Raw genomic sequence first — 24603 nt, 5'->3', positions numbered from 1 at the left:
CCAGGACACACTCCCCAGGTGTGCAGTGAGAGATGCTGATATTGGCGGTGACTCAAAGCGCCGCAGAGCAGCACCTGGCAACCCTCCCTCTGCACACCCAGTGCTAAGCACTACCAAACCAGGGGCAGGAGTGAACAAATGCCCCCAGGCTAAACAATTCTGTGGCTTTATTTTTCCTTAGCCATTTCCTCTTTTTCTCCATCTCTCTTTTGATTTTCCACTGCCCCTGCCCTTCCCTGCCTCATCTTCCCCTGGGAATGAGAACCCCTTCCTCCCTCCCCACCTCTCCCCTCTCTGCCTGTGCTCCCCCCTCCTCTCCTCACTGTCCCTTAACACTTCACCATCCTCCTCCTTTTGTCTCCATCTACCTCCTGCACCCCCCCTGCCCTGACCGATCCTCACCTCCTCTGATATTCTCTTCTCCACTCAGCCCACGTGGCACCCCAGGGTGCTTTCCAGGAGGGAGAGAACTTGAAGTTGTCTTGGCAGGGCACTCAGAGCAGGGAAATTCAGCTCAGCTTCTGAACCAGGCCATGGAAATTATCCTCCTAAACATGGTTTGCCTTTTCTGTTGTCCCTGCTCCACCACCATAAACACTAGCAGCTGGAGGCAAAAACTTCCTTGGGCAAACAGCCTGGGATCCTCCTGTACCTAGACCCCACGGGTGCTGCGTACCACCCTGCCATCCCTACGGATCACAAAGTCCCTTCATTCTGCAGCCCCACAACCGGCATAAGCAACCCCACATGCACCGAACAAAAAGGTCAGACCACGATGGGAGACGTATCCCCCGCTGCTACAGCACACTATATGCCAGAAACTTATGGGTAGACAAATACATTAAATTGAAGCTTGCAGAGCAGCAAAGTGTCCCTGCAAGCCCAAGGGTCCAGCAGACGTGCCTAGAGGCTGTCAGCTCCCATCAGGCACGACGGAGGAAGGACGGCGCTCTCCAGCCTGCGAGCACGCTCCCTGAACCCGCGTTTGGCCCGGACACAAGCAGTCATTCAGAACAGAATAGGTGTGGACAAGTTTGACCCCAAGCAATAACCAAAGAGCATGTGAAAGTGTCAGCAAGCAAAGCTCTCGGTTTGTACGGCTGAGGGCAGGGACGGGGCCGTGCGGTTATTAGCAGACTGAGCTGAGCTGAGCTGGCTACTCAATTACAGCTGTTTTATCCCCTGTCTGGATTTGAAACAGCTTCCTCCAATCTCTTCGTGACTCAGTGTCTTGGCACGGAGATTGCATACCCGAGAGGTTAGCTTTTGAAATCCACCAGGGACATTTCACCTTCCTAAAATAAAGAGTGGGCAAAATATTTTCAACCTCACTCCAAAAAATGCACACACCAAAAAAAAAAAAATCACTCCTTAATAAGTGTATGTTGTTGGGTCTCAGCTGGCTTTGGACTGGGGTAGATTTTCCTATTTATAATCACGCAGCTGTTTGCTGACTGAATAGCTCTATTTATTATTTGGCATGTTTACTAACCACCTCAAATACCTTCTCTACCTGTAATTGTGGTGCAGCTAACATATTATTATTTTTTTTTTCAGATTTCTTCATTCAAGTGGGTTGTGTTACTCCCAGGCCCTGCGCTGCGGTTTGCTAAGGGTATTCATGGTTTGAGGGTATGAAAATTTGGACTCAAGTGACCCTGAACTCTAGCAGACCTGTGAAAAGACATTTTGGGGAAAAAATGGAGTCGATTTTTCTAAGCCATTTGTCCATGGGCACTCTGGGCTTTAACATACCCTATTCGCCTTTCTTGAGAGCAGTCTCTCCTGAATGCCTTTCCTCCTATCTATGCTCTTCTACCTTCTTCCCTTCCATGTTTTACTGAAATTGGTGAAAGCCAACCCCTTGATGCTTTCTAGTGCATGTGAGTCTTGAGCCATGGGAGAAGAGGCCTTAAAATGCAGCAGAGCAGGGGCTCATCGGACTCCTGGTACCCTAATGCTAGGGGAAACTAACGCCCCCAGTTTCCCCAGGCACCCTGTAAAGCATTGTCCGGTGGCAGGGAGAGGATGGAGAGCCCTGGAAAAGCTGTCCCTGTGGAACACCTCCAGTCTAGTCCCAGCCCACCACCACCATGCCCTGCTCCCCTCTCCTGCCTGTATTGTCCCACCTGTGAGGGGTGTCAGGAGGGACTCGCCCTCCTTTGTCTCTCTGCTGGCATCTTGACGACTCACTAACTGGTCACCTGCCATCCTCCCAGCCCTCCTCCTGCCAGTGCTCAGTGTCTCATCCACCCTCCATTCAGGCCAACCTGAACTGTGCTGCTGCACCTTTAACAGTGCCTTTAACAGTCCCTTTGTGGAACAGGGGGGCTGAATCTCCACCCCACCTCATTTTCAGAGGCTGCCCCAAGCCTGTGCCCCAGGCTGCCTCTGTCTGCTCAGCCCTGGTCCGCAGCCTTCCCCCCTTCCTGTCTCTCTCTCCCGGGATGCTTTCCCCACGCTCTTCCTTTCCAATTAGGAGAACCAGGTCTCCAAACCAGGCCACCGGCCGATCACACCTCGCACCTCGGGTCGTCTCAGAGCAGCGGCAGTCACGCTGGGACACGGTCCTGGGCCAGCCACCCTGTTGTGTTGTGTGCTGTGGCCACGTTTACGCCGAGCATCAATGACCGTTTGTGCAGGGGGAGGTCAGTCCCAGAAAGGACTAGCCAGGTCTGCGTTTCATTTACAGGAGCTGTAAAACTGCCACCTGGCCAGTGGCTTTACGGCTTTGGATGATGCTGGTGTCAAAGACGTTTGGTGCAGGGGCCAGCTGGAGCCGAGCCAGTTTTATATTTAATCTTGCCTATAAATATAAATAAAGGGTCTGTATTTTGAGTGAGCGACAGGCGCACCACGGACATTATTAAACGTTCCAAAAATAAACCTCCGCCAAAGTGAAGGGAGCCAGATTTTTCCTGGAAAGTATCAGCACGGGGCGGGGGGTGGGAACAGGGCAGCCCCTCTGCCGCATGGCCCCTCTCCAACAGCTGCTCTGCGTCAGGAGCTCCTTCTTCCCTCTCACTGTTTGCTTGTTTTTAGCCCAGAAATGCCTGAGCAGCTCCCCCGAGCAGTTTAATGTCCACCCAATGCGAAATCAGCCCCGAGGACTCATCTCCGCAGCGCTGCAGGAGCGAGGCCTCCATCTTCACAGCTGGAAAATCGAGCGGATGTTGCTGAAATAATCACCGCCCTGCCTACCCCCCTCCCCATCCCCCCGTCGGTTAGCGGCCTGTCCTCCTCGCTGCCTCCCTCTTCGCCCCCAGCTCCCCCGGGGGACGGAACGGAGCCCAGGCCCGGCCGGGCCCCCGCCATGAGGTGACCACCCCACCTCGGCACTACACTTCCCAGAAGGCCGCGCGGCGGAAGCGGATATGACGTGCTGGCCGCGCGGCACGCGGCGCCCCCAGGCTGCGCCGAGCGGGCCGCGCCATGGCGGCGGATGGTTGTGGGGGGCGGGAGCTGCTCGCCCTCATCCACCAGCACTTGCTCCGCGGTGGCTACGCCCGGGCGGCCCGGGAGCTCCAGGCGCAGAGCGGGCAGGTAACGGGCAGTGAGGCCCGGGCGGGGCAGGAGGCAGCGGGGCCTCGGGGCGGGAGAGGGGGTGGGGGGGGTGTCGGCCCCGGAGCTCGGGCCTCGGCGGGGTCGGAGGGCCCGGCCCCCCCTCGCTCCCTCCCCGGGCCCCCCCTCGCTCCCTCCCCGGGCCCCCCCTCGCTCCCTCCCCGGCCCCCCCTCGCTCCCTCCCCGGGCCCCCCTCGCTCCCTCACCGCACCCGCGCTGGGGATGCCCCGTAGGCCCGTGGCTCCACGCCGGTCCGCTTTGGCCCCACATGCTGGCCCGGCCCCTGGTGCCCGCGGGCTGGCCCGACCCCGAGCCGGCCGGGAGAAGCGCTGAGACCGGCGGCCCGCCGGATAAAGCCGTCCTGTACCGGGGCAGCTGCTCCCCCGAACACGTGTTGCTGAGGGGAGATGTCCCGCCGGTGCCGCTGAGGGGAGGACGCGGCCCTGGGTGCAGCGGGACGGGCCGCCGGGGTGAGGAGGGTTACAGGGAGCGTGTGTGCGGGGGGACAGGTTCTCGTGTTCCTCGGGATTCCTGGAGGGGCCTCTGTGGTCTCTAGTTCTCCTGTCTGGTGGTCGGGTCCTGAAACGGGGCCGATGCCTGACTTGTGTTCTCTCTGCTTTCACAGAAATTGCTCCCTTCCCTTTCAGCCTCTCTTGAGGACATCTTTACCCACTGGGAAAAGTAAGTCGAAGGAGGAAATAACTACCAAATAAATTCCAGACTGTGTTAACAACCAGGCTGCATGGCACGTGTGATCTTTATTTGCTGGAATTTCCCGTTGTCAGAGTATTTCCGATGATAACTGCGCTCAGCAGACTTTCCTCCTACCCTCTGGTTTCAGACCGATTTGTTTCAGATGTTAAAGATTACTTTGGTTTAAAATTCCCTGAGCTTGGAGCTAAGTTGTTACTCCAGTTTTGAGAAACTGATGCTGTTCTTGCCTGTTGAGGTTAATTCTGGTGTATTGTGGGGCTCAGAGTCACACTTTACTGGCAAAAAATATTTTCTCCAGTTGTGTTTCACTTTCTTTTTAAAGTCATGTGCTTTGCAGCAATATTGACCCAAGAACAGAGAATTTGAGCAGATGCTGCAATGTTAAGGCTCTTACAGGGACTTAAACCTTGGCGTAGATCATGTATCTTCTGACTCAGAGGAAGTCTCTTGGTTTCAGCCTGTCCTTTCAAGCCCTTACATGTTCAACCCAATGCCTTCCTGTGTAGTTACTCCACCGAGTACCTCACGTGGAGGTCTGCAGCATGGAGCCTTCCCATCTGTGGGGTGCAATGACATCTGCACCCACTCTGTGCACCGCTCGCTTTGGTTTGGCACTGGAGTGCAGCGCTGCAGAGAGGCCTGGTGGCAGCCGCAGAGCCAGGATATCGGGGAATCGGCGGAGCTGAGCTTCTGTGCCCATGTTGAGCGCTGGAGTGAAGATGCTCCTCAGCCTCAGGAAACGAGTGTTTGTTTCAGAAGTGCCTTCTGCTAGACTGCCTTATGCCCTGGCGATACCCCGGTTCTTGCTCTTGTGTCTCTGTGATGTTCTTGAGCAGGAGAAAGACTGGATCTAGGTGAGGATGTAGCAGTGTAGGGAACAGGCTTGCGGTTCCTCCCCCTAACAATTTATTGCTGTCTTGAGTATTGCTGGTGACCTTTCTCTGTGCAAGTTATCCTGGGTGCTACAGCAAACCCTTCCAGACTCTATTACTTTTAAAGCTTGGGGGGGCGACAGGGCACTTGCATCAAGTTTCAATCCCTTTTTCTGTAGTGTCACCCTTCTGTTGTGGTCCCACCTCACAAGCACGCCTTTTATTCCTGGTCCCCTTGAGTTACACCTGGTTTGGAGTCGCAATGAGGGATGTAGTGACCCATAGTTTTGTTAATCCAGAAAGCGCCCTGCCTAGCTGGAGTGCTATCACGTGGGTGAGCTGTGATTCTCATGTCTTGTCGCTTCTTAGGCTTTTGGGCTGAAAATGTCTTTCCTCTGACTGCGCTGTGGCTCTTAACCATGTACCTGAGGTCGTCCTTGGTGCTCTCCTTCAAAAACTCTTTCAAAGGAGTGCCTGGGCACTCATGACAAATTCTCACAGCAGTCTCTGTTGTGTTATCAGCTGCCACTGAATTGGGAAGGCGTTGGAGTGTCGTAGCTGCCTGTGTGACGTGCCGCCTTATTTTATTAAAGGGATTATTACAGTAGGTCACAGCACTTTGTAATAGCAAATGTGCCTTTGGCCTAGCCTGATGGCAAAAACTTGGTGTTACAGCTACGCTACTGAAACGCTCGTAATAAGCACGGTCTTTACTGGCCAAATTTTTAAATTAGATGAACAAATAAAATAAGCTAAACTGGCAGAAAAGAGAGGGGTTTTTTTGCCTCTGGTGATTGTGAGTGTCTCAGGGCTTTTACCAACTTAGAAGTACTGCATGTGAGAATCAGAGACAGACGTGTGCCCAGCCAGCATTACCCTTGTAATAAAGCAAATGTATTACCTGTGTTTTCATTTGAAAATTAATGATAACTTTAGCCATATCAGTTCTGCTGGTACAGGTAGGGTTCAGAGCCTGGAAACATCTTTTGCCAGCTTTATGTTTTAACCCAATTGAACAGCTTAAGTGTTTAATGCTTGTGTGTGGCCTCTTCCTCCCCTTCTTTCAACACATCTTCTGTAGGTTCACCCACTTCCTTTCTTAAATCTCCCTGCAACCTGACTTTTCTGTCCTGTGAGCCCAAGTTCAAATGGCTTTTGCAGCCTTTAGATTCACTTCTCACAGCTTTGTGGGATACCAAGACCTGTTTGAGGATCACTGCCCTGACCCTGGGACTGCTTTTATTGACTGTCTTGCTATAGCTACTTCCCAGAGATGGAATTTCTTCTGTAGGATGCCTTTGCACTGTAGTGAGCACCAGCCCGAACATATATGTTTTTACTTCTCTGCTAAAGTGAGAAAGAGCCTGCCTAGAACACAGAAAAAGTGTCTGTGTGCACTGTCTCTGAGTATTACAAGGATATGTTGCTCTCAGGAGCTGCCTGAGAGGAGGGCTGGAGATGTTGTTTGCAGGGTAGAGGAGTATTTCTCCCACTCCCTTAGGAGCTGTAGAGGAATGGCACTGTGTGGCCTTAGGCTTGAGTCTAACCTGAGAGTGGATGAATAATTCCAATTTATTCAAGATATTTTTTCCCCATTTTGATGTAAATTCTGTTCCCTCAGAACTCCCTCGAATTCCAGGAGAAGAAAGGTGAGCGATGACGAGGCAGCCATTCCAGAAAAGATCAGAGTTCCTGATCCTGTGAGCAGCTCTGAGAGCTCAGAGAAAGAAGAGGATGAGAAAGAGAAGGCGAAAGCTGCAAACAGTAGGAGCCTTTCATCTCTCTGGCGTTGACAGAGTAGGACTGGAGGGTTGTGTAGGAGCAGCCTGATTTGTTTGGCTAGAGAAAATGATTGTAAAGTGGTGGCTATTCCCTTGTGCTCTTAGAAAAATAGGACAACTAATTTAGCACCCCCTTCTCATATGGATGAGGAGCTCAGATGTCTGCTGAAGCTAGAAAAAGCCTGTTATGATTCATTGGGAAGGGATGGGTGTTGTTGCCTGGATGAAGCCTTGGGAGCCTAACGCTGCCTGCTGTGGAGCACCTTCTCGTTGGTCCCGGGAGTCTGTTGGGCCAGCAAAGGCTGCCTTGTTTCATGGATGAGGGAAGGACTTGTTAGTTGGTCTGGAAAGCCAGTGCCCTCTGTCTGAGGCAGAGATTGATCCCTGGTGCAGCTGATGTGGGAGGCGTTGGTTTGCATAGTCTAACAGAACTCCGTGTGTCTGATACGCTTTGGCTCAGTCTCATCTGCTGTAGACCAACCCTTGGAAACACAGATCTTGGCAGGTTCCTTGTCTTGGTGGTCAGGAGAAGGATGGGGTGGAGGAGCAAAGCACTTGTTTGTCGCACAGGTAGTGGCAGTGGTGTTGGGCGGGTGTGGAGATGGGACTCTGCCCTGCCTGCTGGGGCCTTCCTACAGACCAGAGACCATCTTGATGCGAGAGATGTGCTCACACGATTTCTCTGTGGCTCTTTCCTGTGCAGCAGCCAGCCTTTCCCTGGCCACCAACTCAGGAGTGAATGTAGAAAGCAGTGAAGATGATGACTCCTCGTCAGAAGAGGAGACACCAGCTGGAAAAAGCGCAGTCACGGTAAGGCAGTTCTTCTCTTGGCTTTGAAGACTGATCATACTCTGAGGCCAGGACTGTCCCAGACTCATTGGCATGCATAGAATCATGGGCTGGTGTGGAATTCATGTTTAAATGACCCTCCTGTGCTGACATAAGCCTTCTCTTACATGTCTGTCCCTCAAGTACTCCCCTAAAGAGCTCTATGGCTTGCCTGTCTGCCAGATTGCTGTTCAAGGTATATTGTGTCCAATTTAGCCCCTCATCCGTCTATAGGCTTCTGATTTCTTTTGTTTCCTGTAGGTGACACCAGCTGTGGTGAGTGGCAAAGCTGCCAACTCCCTGCATTCTCCTACCAAACCCGCTGCCCCAGCAGGCAAAGTGGCAGTGCTCTCTGCTGCGAACAGAACTGTGGTCTCAAATAAGCAGCAGCCGAACGCACCAGCTGCATCTGCAGGTCCGGCCAAGGCCGGGCAGAAACTGCCTGGTCCTGGGAAGCCTGGACATGCTGCAACAGCCGCGGCCAAAGTAGGTCAAAACAAAGCACCAGAAAGCTCCAGCAGCAGCAGCTCCTCATCAGAGAGCGAGGAGGAAAAAGAGGCGCTGACTGTGAAGACCTCGGCCCCCAAAGTGGGTAAGGAGCCTCCGGGGTGCGGTAAATGCATGTGTGCTCTAGCTTTGCTGCAAATCAGGTCTGAGCCGTGCCTTTAGTGTGTTCCTTTCAGCTCCCTCTCTGGAAAGCTCAGAGCGATGCTTGTTCCTTGGGGAGGCTGCGAGAATACTGTAAAGCAGCCAACTCCGGAGCTCTGTGGGATGAATCCAGCATGCTTGCTCCCATTTCAAGCAGCAGATTCTGTACTAAGATGTCTGTCTGGCAGCACCCAGCACTATGGGGTTGGAGATAACAGCGTAGCATATCTGGAGGAGATGCAGTACTAATACTGCAGATGCTTTCAGCTTTTTGGAAAGGCACTGCAGCATCTTCTCTTTGTTCCCAACTGCAAAGTGATTGTTTTGGGGTTTTGAAGTCTTTAGGGAAATCTTTTACTGCTTTGAAGTGTGTGTGTGTGTGTTGGGGGAGTGTGGAGTAGATCATAGAAGCTCTGAAAATGGTCCTTCTCTTGGCTGTTTTCCAGAGGAGGCCCAGCCAGGTTGGGTGCCCCTGCAGGGAGCTGTGTGTGCCTGGGCAGCTCCCTGTAGGGTCAGAGGGTCCCCAGGGAAGATTTCCCATCTCTGCCTGCACTCAGGGGAGTGGTGGTTGTGGGCCAATGTTCATCTGGAGAAGCTGTTCCCAGCAGGCCGCTGATGCTTTCAGCAGGGCTGGGCCCTCTTCCCTGAAAAATCCCCTTAGCCCTCTCTGTGGCTTGTTTTGTTTTTCTGACTTCAAAAGCCACATTAACATCATGCTCTGGGAGCTCGGAGCAGGCAGCAGCTGTGACATCTCCTTGCTTGTGTTTCAGAGCCGAAGCAGGCAGCTGGGGCTGCTGAAAGCAGCAGTGAGGAATCAAGTGATGAGACATCTTCTGATGAGGAGCTTGCAACTCCAGCAGTCCAGGTAACCTCTCCAACCCAGGGTCCTTATCTCTAGGAAATCACTTCCCTTCCCTTGAAGGAGAGGGGAAATGCTGCCATGCTGTAGTTGTGACTGTCACGACTGTACTCCCTTTCCTGGGTGTGTGGGATCGCCAAGTCCAAGGCCAGGGAAACATGCTGTGTGGCTGAGAGCCCCTCTAACCCCTGCCAGCATCAACCATTCCATCCCAGTTCCTGCTAGTGCTTGAAATTGAGGGAGATCCTTTGATCTTCAGGAGGTGATTTGGTGTGCAACTCTATGGATGTAGTCAGGCAGTGGGTACTGCCCAGCCTGTGGGTCTGAACAAGCTTATCCTTGGCAAAGTTAGTGAGGTAGCCTTCTTTAAAACTGATTCCATGCAGTTACAGCTCTCAGCGGGTTTCTTCTGAGATGTTACCTGATTCTCCTGTTCCCTTTTTTTTTTTGTCCTGTTCCCAGGCAAAACCAGCTGTGAAAACAGTGCAGGCTAATGCAGCACCTGTGAAAAGTGCACCTGCTGCTCCAGTGGGCCTCAAGAAGAATGCGGTGAGGCAAACAGCACTGGCACCCAACCAGGCCAAACCTGCGTCCACAACGGTTCCTGGGGCTGCGAAGCCTGATGACACATCAGAGAGCAGCGACTCATCAGACAGCCAAGATGAGGAACCTCCATCAGTAACCCACGTGCGTCTGTCTGAAACTCTGTCTCTCCTTGCACACCTCTCCAGGGCTAGGAATTGCAGTGAAAAGAAAATTTCCTAAATGCATGTAGTGTATAGCAAAGTCATGTTGGGGGTGGGAGGACAGAGGCATGGGGTGTTTAAAGGCACCTCAATGTCTTAGCTCTGAGCTTTATAATCAAGCCATTGTGCCTTTCTTAAAAAAAAAAAATCCATCAGTACTTTTAAATAAAAAAACCCCAGTAATTCTTTTCCCACCTGGAGAGGCAAATTGTCATGGTTCAATTTGCCTCTCAGCTATAAATTACAATAAATAGTATCTAATTTGTCAAACTTCAGTGCAGCTTAGCTTCCCTGCTGTGGAGAGTGCAAAGTGCTGCAGTGTACCTCACTGGAGGGGACTGGTACTGTCAGCAGGGTGATGAAGAATGTCTGGTCTTGCTTTCTCATCTTGGGAGGCTATCCACACACAGCTAGATGAAAGGATGCCTTGTGTCCTGCCAGTTGATAATCTTCCTTCAGCATTTGCCTTTCCCAGAGGGCTCTGAAATCTCTTTCCTTGATTACAGCCTGAGCAACTGAATTATACTGCTTTGGGATTTGCCTTGTTTCACACTGTTCTTGTCTTGTCCAGACAAAGCCACCTTCAAAGTCCTCCCAGGCCATCCCGTCCCCAGTTAAACCTACACCAGCGGCATCGCTCTCCGGCAAAACAGCTCCAGCCAAAACTGTTCCACTGTCCCAAGGGAAGCCAGCACCAAAACCAGCAGTGCCAAAGCAGGCCAAAACGACGCTGGGAAGGACTGCTGCTCCCACAAAGCCTGCTGAAAGTACGAAGCCAGTGGAGAGCTCTGACTCCTCAGGCAGTGAAGAAGAGGATCTCCCTGTGCCTGTCAGCCAGAAGGTAGGTGATGTCGCATTCAGCTCAGTGCCGGTGAATGGGATATGCAAGACAATTGTTTAGCCATTCATTGCGACTGTTTCACTCCTGTCATGCCTTGCCCCTCTGGAGTGGGCCTTGTGTGCTGGGTCACATATAGCTTGGTCTTGGCTCTCCTGTCAGGGTTTGTTTAGACCTCTCTTGAGAGAAGGACTGTGAACTCGGACTAGACTCAGACTTAGGTGGCTGAACTGGTAGGGAAGCAAATCCCTTCCTGAGAGCATTCTTAGGCACATTGTACAGAGACCTTGACTCTGAGCTGCAGGACCCTTCGGAAAGTGCCCTGAAAGCTGCATTTTGGAGATGGAAGCTATTATCCGCAAGGGAGGAAGGGAAGCTGGGGGCAGACCCTCACGTGTCCTTGCAGGGAGGCTCTTTGTCAACACGTCCTTTCACTATTGACAGGCAGGAGCTGGAGAGGCTCTGCATTTTTGTCTTTATAGCCTTGGTCTGCTGAGGTGGGTGGAGGGGGACGCATCTCTTAACAGTTGGCTCTGTGCTGCTCTCTTCCTGCGTGATTGTATGTGAAGATTCAGCTCTGGGTGGCAGGAGCAGCTATTCTAATAGCTGTGCCATGGGGTCCTGCTGTAAAACTATTGAGACTCGTCCATTCTAGCAGCGTTGTAGGTGAAGGACATGCTGGGGTGGGCTTGTTTCCCCCCAGTGCTGATTTGAAGCTGGCAGCAGCAGGTAGCCATCTTGCCAATGGCTGTTTAACCATTTCAGCATCCTCCCTCTTGCAAACTGGTGGTTGCCCCTCAACAGCCACAGTCAGCAAGGAAGAGCCTGTCATCGAGGGAGCTCTATTTTTGCCAAACAGGCTGTTTCTTCCCGCGTTAGTAGCCTACAGGCAGAGACCACGAGTGAAGCCTGAAGATAAACCATTAGGCTTAGCTGTGTCCACAGTCCTGTCCTCCCAGTCAAACTCTTCTTAGCTCATCCTCACCATCTGCTGCTTGGGCATATGCTAACCACTGACTTACTGTATCCTGCAACTTCCTCTGGCTTCTGTGCAAGATCCAAACAGATACAGAGCGTTGGAAGCTGCTTCATCTTTCCCTGTGGGGGTGGATTAGCACAATTAAAATGAACATCATGCCTAAATTGAACTGCTTAATTGGTATGTTTACCCCTGAAGACTCAGGAATATTTAGTCAAAGAAGTTGACAAGGTTTTTGCAGATTTTTGGGGGGGGGAGGATGGTGATGGGGGACAGTCTGGGTTGATCTTAAAGATGCTGTGAGCTGCTTTTCTCTTGGAACTGCTAATTCTGCTCTGCTGTCTGTTTCCTGGACGTTTTGGGCCAAAGATGACAATCGAGCCCTCTGTGGACAGGCTTTGCATTCAGCTTACCGGGAGTGGGCGTGAGATGTGCATGCATGCGTGTGTTGGGAACCTGGGTCTTCCTTCAGCATCCCAGGAAAACCCATGCAGGCTGCACGGGTAGAAGTTGTGCCTGCGAGTTTTTATCTTGGACCACAGGCCCTGTGAGGGGAGGCCAAATCTCCCAAGAGACGGAGGGTCTCTTTCCCTCCCCAAACCATGTCCCCACTCCATTGCAGGTGACAGTTGTACCTTTGCTGTGTCGTGACACAGCCAAGATACTGGTCCCAGTCCTGATACGCTGGTGGTGCTTCCGCGGTGCACAGGCAGCAATGGAGTATGATTTGTTACAACGTGCTCAGCACACGTGGCTCCGTGTTGTTTCCCCCTCTTGTCATGCAGCGCTGCATGATGCAAATGGACCCAGCGGAGTGGCAGATGGGTTGTGCGGGAGCTGAGTCATCACACTGTACTGAGCAGCAGGCAGCTCCTGGTTTGGGGGCTGGAGAGGGAGCAGGAAAAATTATTTCCTCTTGAATTATTTTCCTCCTCTCTGAGTTACTTCAGTACCTGTGATTCTTTAAGTTGTCAGAAGCTCTCTGCCTGTGTTACCCTGCTCCCTTGGTGTAACTCGGCCATGCTGCTGGCCTGACCCCACCTGGGGCCACGCCGTAGGACGTGGCAGCTGTCAGCCATCTGGCAGTGACCGAGATGAGGTGGATGGAGGGACCTTGGCCACCTCCCAGGAAGATCTGAGGAGTCCCGAGGCTGTGTAAAACTTACAGTGGTTTCTCTGTGGATGCTGTTACGTTCTTTCTGTGTCAGGATGCCTCTGTATGGCAGCTCTTTCCCAATCTCTTGCTAAGTTAGGAAACGAAGTGGCCCTTGTACTGTGCATCCAAGCAGGGGGAGAAGCCAGTCCCGTTGCTGTGAAGGTCTTAAAAGTGAGCGAGTGGGGTCTGATCTTGGAAGACTCTTCCCTTGCACAGCAGTGCTTGGCATGAGAGGGAGAGGAGCTAGCGCGTTCGAGTAGAGCTATGAATTCTTGTGTCTGCTTCAAGTAGTTCTCTCTCTTCAGCATTGCAAATCTGGCCTCTGTCCTGGAGATAGTGACTCACTGGTATCAAAACAAAACAGACAAGTGAGGTTTGCAGTCCCCCCCCTCCCCAAGTGCTTGTGGAGGTTTCTGTTTCTCTAAGCAGAGTCAAAATGTGCTTGGCTTGTTCAGAGAGCTGTTCTGTAATGGGATAAACATGCAGATGCTGTTGTCTGTTTAGTGTTTGGCTTGAAGACGATAAACACTGCCCCAGTGGCAGCCCTCAGTGGGGCTATGCCAGGAAGCATGGTAAGATCTGTCCTCTGGGAGCCTGCTAGGCTGGTGCTCTCGGCTGCTGGCCAGGAGCAGCCCCCGCTGAGCTGGCGCTGCTGAAGTCCTCCTGGTCCTCAGCTGCGGGCTGAGAGGGTATCGCTGTGTTGGCAGCGTGGCAGGGCTGGGAGAGGGGGGTGGCAGGGGCTGTGCAGCCAGGCGGGAGTCTCTCTCACCTTGCAGGAGGCCTGGAGACTGAAGCAGGCTGCCATCACGTGCAGGTTGGATGGGGTCTGCCTGCCCTGGCAAGCGTGATGTACTCTTTGGCAGAGCAGCCCGGAGATGAGCGATGAGTGGAGTAAACTGAGTGGGCGCAGAGCACTGCAAGCCTGGAGAATATCTGCAGGTGGTGAAGTTACCAGATCTCTCAGTGAGCGCTCCCTCTCCCTCTGCCAGCGCTAGCCTTCAGCAGTGTGCAGGAGGGGTGTCTGCAGCCCTCAGCCCAGGCTGGGAAGAGATCATCTCACCTGGCAGTTGCGTATCTGGTGCTGCGATAACTGTGACTTCCTAGTGCTGACACACGGGCTGCTTGGGGCAGTGGCTCGTGGCCTGTCCTGGGACATCAGGGTGTTGACAGATGCTGTAGAAAAGCACAGCCTGAGTGAGTTCCAGGCTTTTTTTGCTCTCTGCAGATTTCTAAATTCTTAGGCCTGTTAACAGATGAGTATCCAAGGTGCTCAATCATTGGGTCCCAGTCTGTCTCTGTGTTCCCAAATGCTTCTGTCAGCCCTGTGTCTATGCTGACCTCTCTAGCAGCTCTAGGATGTAGCTGCTCTGATGCTGTCTCTGAACCTTGCCCGTGTTTTGGCACAAGGCTTCCCAGCTCCTATTGATTCCACCAAGCTGGGGGGAGGTCTTGCTTAAATGAGAAGCTTCCTTGGAATGGAGGTCTCTGGGTTGTGGTGCTTCTCCTGCCCTCAGGCTCCTGTCCAGCCAGTGTCTCAGCCTCCCTAAGGAATTGCTGTTCTGAGCACTCTTAGCCCTGCATGCTTGTGAGGTAAAACACGCTCGGGCTTCCTGTCAAAAGCATATTGCTGGATGCAGCGGTATGTCTCCAGCAGCTCAGTCCAGACAGTGAGTGAAGCCCCTTTCAATCTCGACATGCCAAGGATAGAGTGAGTGTTAGTAACAGCTGTGTTAGGGTAAAACAAAACCCAGCTTGAGCTGAAACTGCATTTAAACTCCTAAACAACACCTGTACTAATACCACATTTCTGGGCTTGTGTTTCTTTTTTGTTAAGAGATTAACAGAACAGCCTGGGCATGTTCCCAACCTGAGCCAAGCTGCTAGAGCTGGGTTGCCTGAAAAAGCAGTGGGAAGCACCTTGAAAAGCCAGGCCTCAGAAAGTGGGAGCAGTGACTCGTCTGACAGTGAAGAAGAGTCCCCTGCAGCACAGACACAGCCTCCGCAAGCTGGTAAGTCTGGTAGTGGCTAGGATCCCTCACCTGCATCCTCATGGGTTTCCTTCTGTCCCACGGAACAGCCCAGCCTATTGTGATAGCTCCTGCCTTGGAGAGCAGCTCTTTGTCGTGGTGACAATCTCCTATGCTTTTCCTGCAGTGAAGACCAATGCCGCGCCCCAGCCGACCAACGTGAAGAAGGCACCGGCTCCAGCGCCAGCCCCTCCACCTGTGGGCAGCAGCGATGATTCCAGCGAGGAGTCGGATTCAGAGGAAGAAATAGTCCCCCCTTCGCAGGTAAGGAGCCACTGACCCGCTGGATGTGGATGTTGTTAGCCCTGTGTACTCGGGAGGTCTCAGGACCTTGGGAGGTGGTAGTTAGGTGGGTGATGAGCGCTGCAGAGAGGAGCCCTCCTGTTGGCTGGGTCAGGTTTTCTTGGCAGCATTGCTGGGTCTTGCTGACCCTGGCTCTGGGTGCACATCTTGGCTGCAGCAAGCTTGCAGTGTGTGAGAGCAGTGGAAGGTGTGAATGTTTTGACAGGAACATGAGTAGATGCACAAGCCCAGACCTCCTCTGGGACTCTGTCCCCTTTGACCTACTCCAGGGAGTTAGAATGGAAAAGCAGCCAGTTCCTTGCAGACAGTGTCTTTCCATGAGCTGGGTAGCTCCAAGGCAACCCGCCCCCTCTTTCCTCCCAAACCCTGGGTGTAGGGTGCAGTTGGAGCTCTCTGGATTCCCCCTCCACAAGCCTTGGGAGGCTGGAAGGATCTGCCCTGAAGGGTAGCACGATGGTCCTGCTGCTTTTCAGCTGGACGAGCCAGACCCCTGCCTTGGAGGAGGGAGGTGACCCCCATATTTGTGCAGAGACACCGCTGAGTGTCGTGGAGCTGATCCCAACTCTGACCTGAGTCTCTTCATGTCACGTCTCTTTGTGCCTCCGTGCCTGAGCTCCCTGGGTCCTGAGCTGCCTTGGTAGGAAGCTGGCTTGGGCGTCTCTGTACCTCTGCTGCAGCCTGAGAAGGAAACCGCAGGAAGAAGCCTTGTGGCTGCTGTTCCTGCATGGTGGTGGCTTGGCTGATGCTCTGAGCCCAGGGCTAAGTGGCCAAGTGCATTTCTTGTCCTGCACGTGTGTGTCCCCTGTCTGGCCAGTGCTCTTGCAGGGAGAGGGGGATAATGTACACTCAAGGAAACCCTTCCCCATGTTGGCCTGATGCTGTGGCCAGTGGAAAGGCTGTCTCCCCTCCAGCTGGTGGGCAGGCAGCCAGCCTGAGCAATCCTCGATTAAAGCGTGTTTATAGTACCAAGATTGTATAAAATAACGCAGTTGCTGTAACTTGAGCTTTGTGCAAGACGGCTGAGAGCTCACGTCGGATTGGCGGCTCTGCGTGGTGGAGCGTTGCCTTCTTTTCTGAAGGCCAGATGTTGTGTGAGGGAAATGTCAGCCCACAAAGGCCCAGCTTGTCAGAGATCTGGAGAGGGAGGGCTGCTCACGTAGCCTTGTTTGTAATACAAACCAGGAGGCTGAGTGCTCCTTCATCGCTCCTGTTCCCTCCTCTGCTGGCATTTGTGCCTTGGACTTGATGTCAGTGTCTGATTTCCATGCCCCTGGCTCTTCTATTTTTAACCCCTCTTACGTTCAGTTTGACAGGAGGTTTCAAATGTGAGGCAACAGAATTGCTTCTTGTTAATTTGCTCCCTAATCTGGGGCTCACTTGTGGACCTGAAGGCAGATTTGCCCTGTGGTTGATGTCTTTGCTTTATCTCTGTTGCCAGTTAACTCTTGATGTGTGATTTTTAGAGCGTAGGACCCATCCTGGAGTCCAAGTGCCCACTTTGCAAAGTAGGATTTGCAACTGCAGTCTTGCTGGTACTGCAGTGGATAGGGATCTCGGAGCCTGCAAGCACATCACATTTTGTCTGCCTGCCCTCAGGATGGGTGCCTTTGGGGCACCGAGCTAATGCTTTAGGCACTCCCAGGATGCTGGCCCTTACTTCTCTGCTCCTGGCTATGCCATAGGCCCTGCTCTGAGGCTCTTAGGAGACAGTGCTGGCCTGTAAAGGGAGGAAAAAAAATAAATATGAGCCTTGGTGCTGTGCTGAAAATGGTGGAAGGGCTCAGGAGTTAGTGGTGGATTGGTGTACGCTTCTCTCTTTTTTTTTTTTTTTTTTTTTTTTTCCCCTCCAAGTTGTGCTCTGTCCTGATTTTCTTTCTAATCTATTTTAGAGTCTGTCCCAGCAGAACATCAAAGCAACCAAGGTTTCAAGCGCAGTGGCTGCCAAAGCTAATGCCACGCTGCCTTTGGGGAAGGGGATAAAGGCGCCTGCTGTCCCTCCAGTTAACAGAGTGTCTGAGAGTTCGAGTAGCGATTCCTCAGAGCATGACGTACTGGCGGGAGAGGTAATGACGGAGGAGACTGAAGTGAGGAGCTTCCCTGGGGAGAGTGGGCAGATGGGTGTGCTGGAGTCTGAGACTGCTGCAGTGTCTCCAGCTGAGGCAGCGTGTTCGTGGAGGGGGAGAGAGAGGGGCTGCTCTATTTTAACTGCTGTTATTGCACCATAAGGTGAGGCAGATGAGCAGAGGGGGTAGCCCTGGTACCTTTGCTGTTTCTGCCTCCCAGCTGGCTGGCAGGTTTCTTCCTCCTTTTGTGACAGTAGTGTGCTGTACAGTCAGGAGTTGTCTGCTTAGCCACGGCTGCCTGCTTCATCTGTGGGCCAGGGGGAGCTGGGGGGCTCTGCACTGTGCATGAGAGGTTCTCGGGATAATCTTGACACGAACTGGAGCAGAATGGCCGAAGAAGGGCTGAGGTGGTGCAAGCCTTTCTGCTTTGGGCTGCTTCTTATAGTTCATGGGTATAAGCAGTTATTCCTCCTTCCAGATGCATTTCATCTTCCTCTCCCTAGGATCCCCCTCCTACTTGCCTAAAGCAAACGGTTCCTGTGGGAAAAGTTCCTCCAGCCAACACTGCTGCTCCACAGACTGCTTCACTCCTGGGAAGTCCCACCACCAAACTGAGGAAGCCAGGCCCACAGCCAGCGCAGGACGCCCGGCTGAGCCAGGCTGTGCCGCCCGCCCAGGCAGAGGAGACCTCGGACAGTAGCAGTTCCTCAGACAGTGATGAGGAGGAGACACCCAAGCAGCCCCCCAAACCTGGTCAGTTCTCCCAAGAAAATGCTCTCGGTGCTGCCAGCCAGGCCAGGGTGGGGACAGCGTTTTGTTATCCCGTGAGAGGTGTCACCTTCACGTTGTGGTTGGAGAGGGGTTCCTCCTCTCCAGCTGGGCAGAGTGCTCCCCTTTCTTTGGAGACAGAATGCCCTTTGGCAGTAGCTGTGCTGGATAGGTGAGCTCAGCCCCAGGTGGCAATGGTGGGTTTAATGGGATGAACTCTGCTTCTCCAGCAGGCTCACTGCAGAAACCAGGAGGGACCCAGCCGGCCCACAGCTCCTCGGAGTCCAGTGAGGAGGAGGAGGCAGCGTCGCAGGTATGGTACCTGAGCAGGCTGGGATCCTCTCGGGTCTTGCAGCTGGCACATAAGTAGGACAGAGGACTCAATTCTCAGCCGTGGCAAATGGGGTGCTGAGTGGGTTTGCCAGCACAGAAGTGGGGGCTCCCCAGTGCAGTGCTGTGAGCAGAGCCTTTTGGTGGGGGCAGAATGCTTCCCCAGGCAGCCAGACCTTGGGTCCAGGGCTCACAGTGCCTTCCCGGGGGAAGGGATGGGAGGAGGTGGTGCCTTGCAAGGGTTAAACCAGGAGAAGTGGTACACAGTGCCAATAGCAGCAGGATTTTTTTCCCCCTTTTTATTTGTAACTTTACCCGTGTCCAAGCCATTAAATTCCCTTTGTAAGTAACGTGCAGGGCGTGCAGCACATCTGCAGTGCATTAGCTGTGCGTGGGTGCATGCTAATGGCCAAGAGCCTCCCCCAAGCCTGCTTTACTGGGCAAGAACAAAGAGGAGACCCTCTCCCCATCAGCTCTTGCTGCTGTAAGCTCAGCCAGCAACTGTCAGTGCTGGCACCCTCTCCTGGCAGCCCTAGCCTCTACAGGGCTGGCTGAACCGTGCAGGATCGTTCCATGGGTGGCCAAAGGTGGGTCCTTCACTTGGAGTATGCGGGCATTAGCAGCGGAGACAGATCTACGTGTCTGGTGTGTGGGAGGCTGCCCTGCTGTGACGCCTCGTGTGTCTGTGTTGTTTCAGTCCCTCCTCACAGGCTATCTGGGCCTCTCCAGGACCCCAGCAGCACCCCAGGCACCAAAGACAGTTCCCCCTCAGCCTGTAGGCAAAGCAGGGCAAGGAAAAGCAGCCGTGACTGCTGCAAACTCCCTCACCAAAGCCCCCGTGAAGGCAGCCCCGGCTGACAGCTCCAGCAGCGACAGCAGTGACTCCGACACGGATGTCGACCAGGTGGCTGCAAACCACAAAGCAGGTGGGTCTCCTGCGGCGAGGTCCGGAATCCGCTTGGCCTGGGAGCAAAGCTGTGCTGGCATGGGAGGGTGACGCTGGGATGGGGCCCTCTTCCCAGCACGTCTCCACCGCAGAGCCCAGCAGCGTGGAGTGCTGCTGCCGTCTGCTGGCTTCCCCTGGCCACGACACAGCCCACTTCTTGAACGTCCCTCCTGCGCTGGCTGGCTGGTGAGGCGCTCTGCCTTTGCCTCTTCCAAATTCTGCTTTAACTGCAATAATTAATGGAATTAATGGGAGCAGGTAGGGCTCTCCCTGAAACCTATGCACGCTGCATTGGTGTGCTGTGGTAGTGATGGCTTCTACAGAAGATTTAAACACTGGCTGAAGAACATCTGATATTCAAGCCTCCCCTTGGTCTTTTTGGGCTCTGTAGCATGTTTGGAGGGCAGAGGAGGGGAAGCAAGTGGGGAGACCTATAGAGAAATGAAATGTCCTGCCATTCCTCTATTGCCCTGGTTTGTTGGCAATTGTAAAACTCAAAGCTGGTCTAGCTGTGAGCTCTGGCCCACTCTGGAGGCTCAGATGGGTCTATTGGCCCCTCAGGCACATTGTTCAGTTGTGCAAAGGTCAGAACTATATATAAGTTCAAGAAGGCCCAGGTGCTGGAGGAGAGGCCACTGGTGATGGTTAAGTGGGGTGGCCTGGATACCCCCTCCACCTTGGGAAGTCTCTGGCTTACAGGGGTGGTGTCCTGGGGAAGGACTGCTCTACCTATGCTCACCCATCCTGTGCTACAGTATTCTCTTGTCTAGTCCCTGCTCTCCGTGGATGTGGCCAAAGCTGTTGTGGCTGTTGTCCCCCACTTACCTCACCAGATACCTGATCTCACGCTGAAGCATTTTCTCTGGCTCTACTGTAGCTGTTGTGGCCAGCAGGTTTTGCTTTTGAGGGAGAACCGGATGCTCTTCTTCAAATGCGTATTTCAGTCCTTCAGTAACTCTGTGGTCTATGTAACGAACGCTCCCTGAGTTGTCTTCTCTCTCTTGTTGTTGTTTCTGCAGAAAACAACCCCCCTCCAGGGCAGGAAGCCACAGGAGCCTCCAACAATGAGAAGGTGGCAGGAAAAACAGAGCCAGATCATGCCAGCCTCAAACCTTCCCCAGTCAAGAAAGCTCAGGCCGTGAAAGAGAATGATGTTGGGACAAAAGGGGCCCAAGTGACCCCAGCGTCACACACACCGTTCTCCATCCCACAATCAGAAGAGTCAAGCTCGGGGAGTGAAACTGAGGTCACCGCTACTGCCAAAGTTCCCGCAGTGCAAACAATGGGAGGATCAGAAGAGAAGAAGAAGAAGAAGAAAAAGGAGAAAAAAGAAAAGAAGGAAAAGAAGAAATCATCCTCCACAACAGACAAGGCTGTGAAAACATCTAAGAGCAAAGACAAAGAGAATAAGAAGCAGAAAACATCTCAGAAGCGGAAACTGCCAGGAGAGGATGAGGCTGTTGGGCAGCCCAAGGAGAAGAAGCGGAAAGGGCAAGCTAATGAAGAAGTACCCAAAAAGAAAAAGAAGAAAGCACCTGGTGACCTGGAGAAGTTGCCAGGCAGCAAGGAAAAGAAAAAATCAGCTAAAAGTAAGCATTCCTTACTTGGGGCTGCATTTGCAATAGGTTCTTGCAGCTGCTGCACGTTCAGCGTCTGGTGCAGGGCCTTGTAAGTAGCACCCACTTTCCCGTTAGCTTCCTGCTTGGCTACTTCCCTCTTGGCCCACCCAAAGCCAATGCCAGATTTTTATACCTCACTTCAGTGTTTTTCTGCAGTCTTAGCACCAGATCATGTTGCAGACAGCAAGCTGGGCTCTCCTGCCCCTCTGTCCTGCATCCAGCACAGTGCGAACTGCGTTAATACTCATGCTGATCCTTGCTGCTTGCAGAGCAAGCTGATGTCCCTGTGCGTCTTCTATGGCATGACATGTCCCTCCAGGGCTTTCTCCTTTCCTGGCCTTTGCCCTGGCTGGAAGCAGCTGTCTAGGTGTGGGCTGGCAAAGGGTTGAGGTGAGTCTGCGTTGAACCTCCCGAGGCCTCTTTGCCCTCCCCGCGTGGCCTGCCCATCTGCGCTGGCCTTGGGAGAGTTCTCACGAGTCGTTGCAAGTCACGAGGCCTGCGTTCCGCCTGCTGCGCTCTGCCTGGTGACCTGCACCGCATCTGTAGTGCGGAACAGCTCTGCTAACCCAGCTGGCTGCCCTGGCTCCTCTGCGGCAAACACAACGCATGCTGGTGGAGAGCTAAGGTGAAATGTGGCTGGGGAAGGCGGGCAGAACGTCCCTGACACGCTGTGGGCATGGCAGAGGAAGCCCAGCATTCACAAGCGCAGGGCTTTGTGTTAGTCAGAGCTTCCTGAGCACGGCCCCTTGCTGCCAGCCTCTTTAAAAGAGATCAGCCTTGAAATCTGTGCTCTCATCTGCCATGTCAGCCACTGCTGTTCCCCGTGGGGTGACAGTGCCCCTTCCTGACCCTGCCTGAGCAGTGTCTGTGCTGTAACACGGTGAGCAGTTCGTTCAAGAGATTTGACTCGGGGATATTACTGCTGCTTTCAAGCCCCTCGAGAAAGAGGACGATGGTACCAGCCTCCTGCTTGTTGCTTCCAATTAAGAGTGTTTCCTGCTCCTCTTGTCTGCACACCTCTCTGTAATGCTCCGTTTGCTGCCCCCTCTTCCCAGAGGGGAAATTGCAAAGGCAATTTTTTTCTTCGGAGCACAGACCGCGTTTGCGAATTGGAGCTGGTTCTGTGCTGGATCTTGTCTTGGGGGTTTTTTGGGGGTGTTTTTTTCTGGGTTATTTGTTTGTTTTAAAAAAAAAAAGGAGATGGCATGAGTAGGCCAGATCTGCCAGGGTTTCTGTTCTGCAGAGATGCAGCCCTTCTTTTTGGAGGAGACAGACTTGACCATCAGCCCTTGCGTGAGCTGTTGCACAGGGGTGAGCTGGAGCCTCTCGGAGCAGTTGTGCTGAGCTGAACCTTGTGTCTGTCCTTGTGTTTGTAACTCCCCTTGCTCTGACTTCTGGCATGCACCCAGCTACTCCAGCGCTGAAGCGATTCCTCGGAGTGGGTGGGCAGCAGGAGGTGGGTCCTATGTAATTCTGCCCACACGTGTGCGTGGATGGTGGGATCAAACCGCTCTGGCTCAGAGGTACTGGGGAAACAGCCCTGGGGGCAGCTGCCTTGCAGCAGGGCTCTGCCCTTGCCCAGTTACTGTTCTGGAAAGCTTGCTCAGGTTCAGATGTGATCAAAAACTTACTGGAGATGCTCCTACCACTCTGTGCTCCATCTCACAGGCTGGCAATACCAGAGTCCCTCTCTTAGTTGACTTTGCTTTCCCTCTCCCAGAAAAAAAGACTGGAAAAGAAAAGAAGAAGAGCAAAAAGGTTTCTTCAGAAGGAGAGCCTATAGCAGATGGCTCTGCTGAGGTTCACAAGAAGAAGAAGAAGGTATGTGCAAGACCCTGGGATGGGGTACCGGGGGAAGAGCGGTTCTAAAGCGTGGTTGTGATGCTCATCCCTGCAGCATGCCAGGCTGGAGAGGAACAGAGCCGTGTCCTGGCCTTGCTGGCAGTACAGAGGAGGCCGCAGTTAATTGTGGCTAGTCTTGGGACACCATGACTTTTGGTTGGGATTGAGGTGGCTTGAAGAAGGGTTTGTTCCTGTATCACTCCCCCAGGGGAGATCCTTTCCCTGGATGGGTCAAACCTACCTTGTGGTGGCAGAGAACCTGCCCGGGGAGTAAGTGCTCTTCAGCTGTCTGCTCATAAAGTTGTTTTCAGCAGAAATGGGAGCTCCTGAGGGCTTGGCAGGCTACTGCATCCCATCCCCAGGGCTGGGAAGAGGGGGCAGAGAGAGGCTAGGGTGTTCCTTGTGATGGATATGTGCCTCTAGAGATGGTAGCCAAGAAGCCTCTGTGGCTTGTGGCTTTGCTGGCTCCTTCATGTTTGTGCTGCAGATGATACTGATTTATTTTTCACCCTTTTCTTTTTAGAAGAAGAAAACAGCTGAGCCTGAAGGATTGTGAGAAGGTACATGGCCTGTGGGGACTCTCAGTTGGTACCTCTGAACGGCGGTAACCTTGGCCGAATTCAGTACTCCCGGGCCAGTCTTGGGAAGACGGTGTGCCCTCTAAATGCTCGCTGAGTCAGCCTGGCCTTAGATTAGAGGGCCAGGGAGTGGAGCGGTGTAAGGAAAGTCATGCAGCAGTGTGCTGGCTTCTCTGGATGTGTTTGACCTCAACTCTTTAGCTGCTGAGAACTGGATGTCCAGCCTGGACGTTGCTGTCCTCTGTCATCAGCAGAGATAAGCGGCCTCTGGCAGTGTCTGTCTGTCCCTGCTGACCACAGGGAGCTTGGAAAAGTAATGTGGATTAGATGGTGATGTTGTAGCCACCTGGAAGTGGACCAGATGACTCTGCCCTTGCTCTGCTCAGCTCTAAGGCTGTTGTCCTCCTCCCCGTCCCTAACTCTTTTAACTCCTCTCCCCAAAGGTACCGCATCCCTGTGATTAAGGATTTATGGGTGAAGATCAAACAGAAGAGAGGAAAAGGAAGCTCATCAGGAGAATTCCAACTTTTTTTTCTTTTAAATAATAATTTATAACTTCTTTTAACTGTGACTTTTAGAGCAGAGCAGCGTAACTTTCTGACTCCTCCTGCCCTGCTGGGGCCCAGAGACGCATTTATTGCCCTTCCTGACGGCTCGCCTGTTGCACAAGAACTGAACTGAAGGAGGCAGTTTGACTAGAGAAGAGCCAGCTTGCATCAACTGCTTTCCTCATAGTTGACACCCAGCCATCTCTTTCTCACCACAGAGCTATATTTTTAAGAGAAACTTTTACCCCCCCCTTTTTTTTTTTTCTTCCTTTCTGTGATTTGTGGTGTCAGTCCTTTTGCTACTATGGAAGAGAGCTCTTGGGTTTACTTTTTATTCTAACACTGACGGCAGTGATTATCGTGTCCCTGCAGTTGCACTGAACAACTGTATCCAGCAGCTGTTCTCAGCCAAGGTGGCATAATTTTTTTGTGGGTTTTTTTATGGAATACAAAATAAAAAAGAATGGTGAGATTTTTGCTTCATCTGCTTTCGAGGGAAGGGAGGTGGCCAAACCCAGGGCAGGTGCTGGGGCTGAGCCCGGATAGGGCTTGGCTGTCTCTGGAGGATGATGCAGGTAGGAGTGGGTTCATCGGTCC

General features: G+C 52.9%; 1 protein-coding gene across 2 annotated transcripts; it reads left to right on the top strand.

The window, feature by feature from the left end:
* The first annotated feature begins 3375 nt into the window (after nucleotides 1-3375).
* TCOF1 (treacle ribosome biogenesis factor 1) lies at nucleotides 3376-24041 on the top strand. Of its 2 annotated transcripts, none has more exons than XM_075766825.1 (18): nucleotides 3376-3543; nucleotides 4187-4242; nucleotides 6769-6911; nucleotides 7632-7738; nucleotides 8018-8348; nucleotides 9175-9269; nucleotides 9726-9950; nucleotides 10581-10850; nucleotides 14817-14991; nucleotides 15137-15273; nucleotides 17202-17375; nucleotides 17879-18128; nucleotides 18374-18456; nucleotides 19171-19399; nucleotides 20439-21008; nucleotides 22759-22859; nucleotides 23404-23440; nucleotides 23902-24041. In XM_075766825.1, exons 1-17 carry the CDS (start codon nucleotides 3433-3435, stop codon nucleotides 23434-23436), a joined length of 3090 nt encoding a protein of 1029 aa, XP_075622940.1. In that variant the 5' UTR covers nucleotides 3376-3432; the 3' UTR covers nucleotides 23437-23440; nucleotides 23902-24041. The 2 variants fall into 2 exon arrangements, with proteins under 2 accessions (XP_075622940.1, XP_075622941.1); XM_075766826.1 differs by having other exon boundaries at nucleotides 3384-3543; nucleotides 18377-18456.
* The last annotated feature ends 562 nt before the right edge of the window (nucleotides 24042-24603 follow it).

Source organism: Balearica regulorum, chromosome 14 (assembly GCF_011004875.1).
Source record: "Balearica regulorum gibbericeps isolate bBalReg1 chromosome 14, bBalReg1.pri, whole genome shotgun sequence".
Classification (NCBI taxonomy): domain Eukaryota; kingdom Metazoa; phylum Chordata; class Aves; order Gruiformes; family Gruidae; genus Balearica; species Balearica regulorum.
This window is presented reverse-complemented; position numbering and strand designations above follow the sequence as displayed.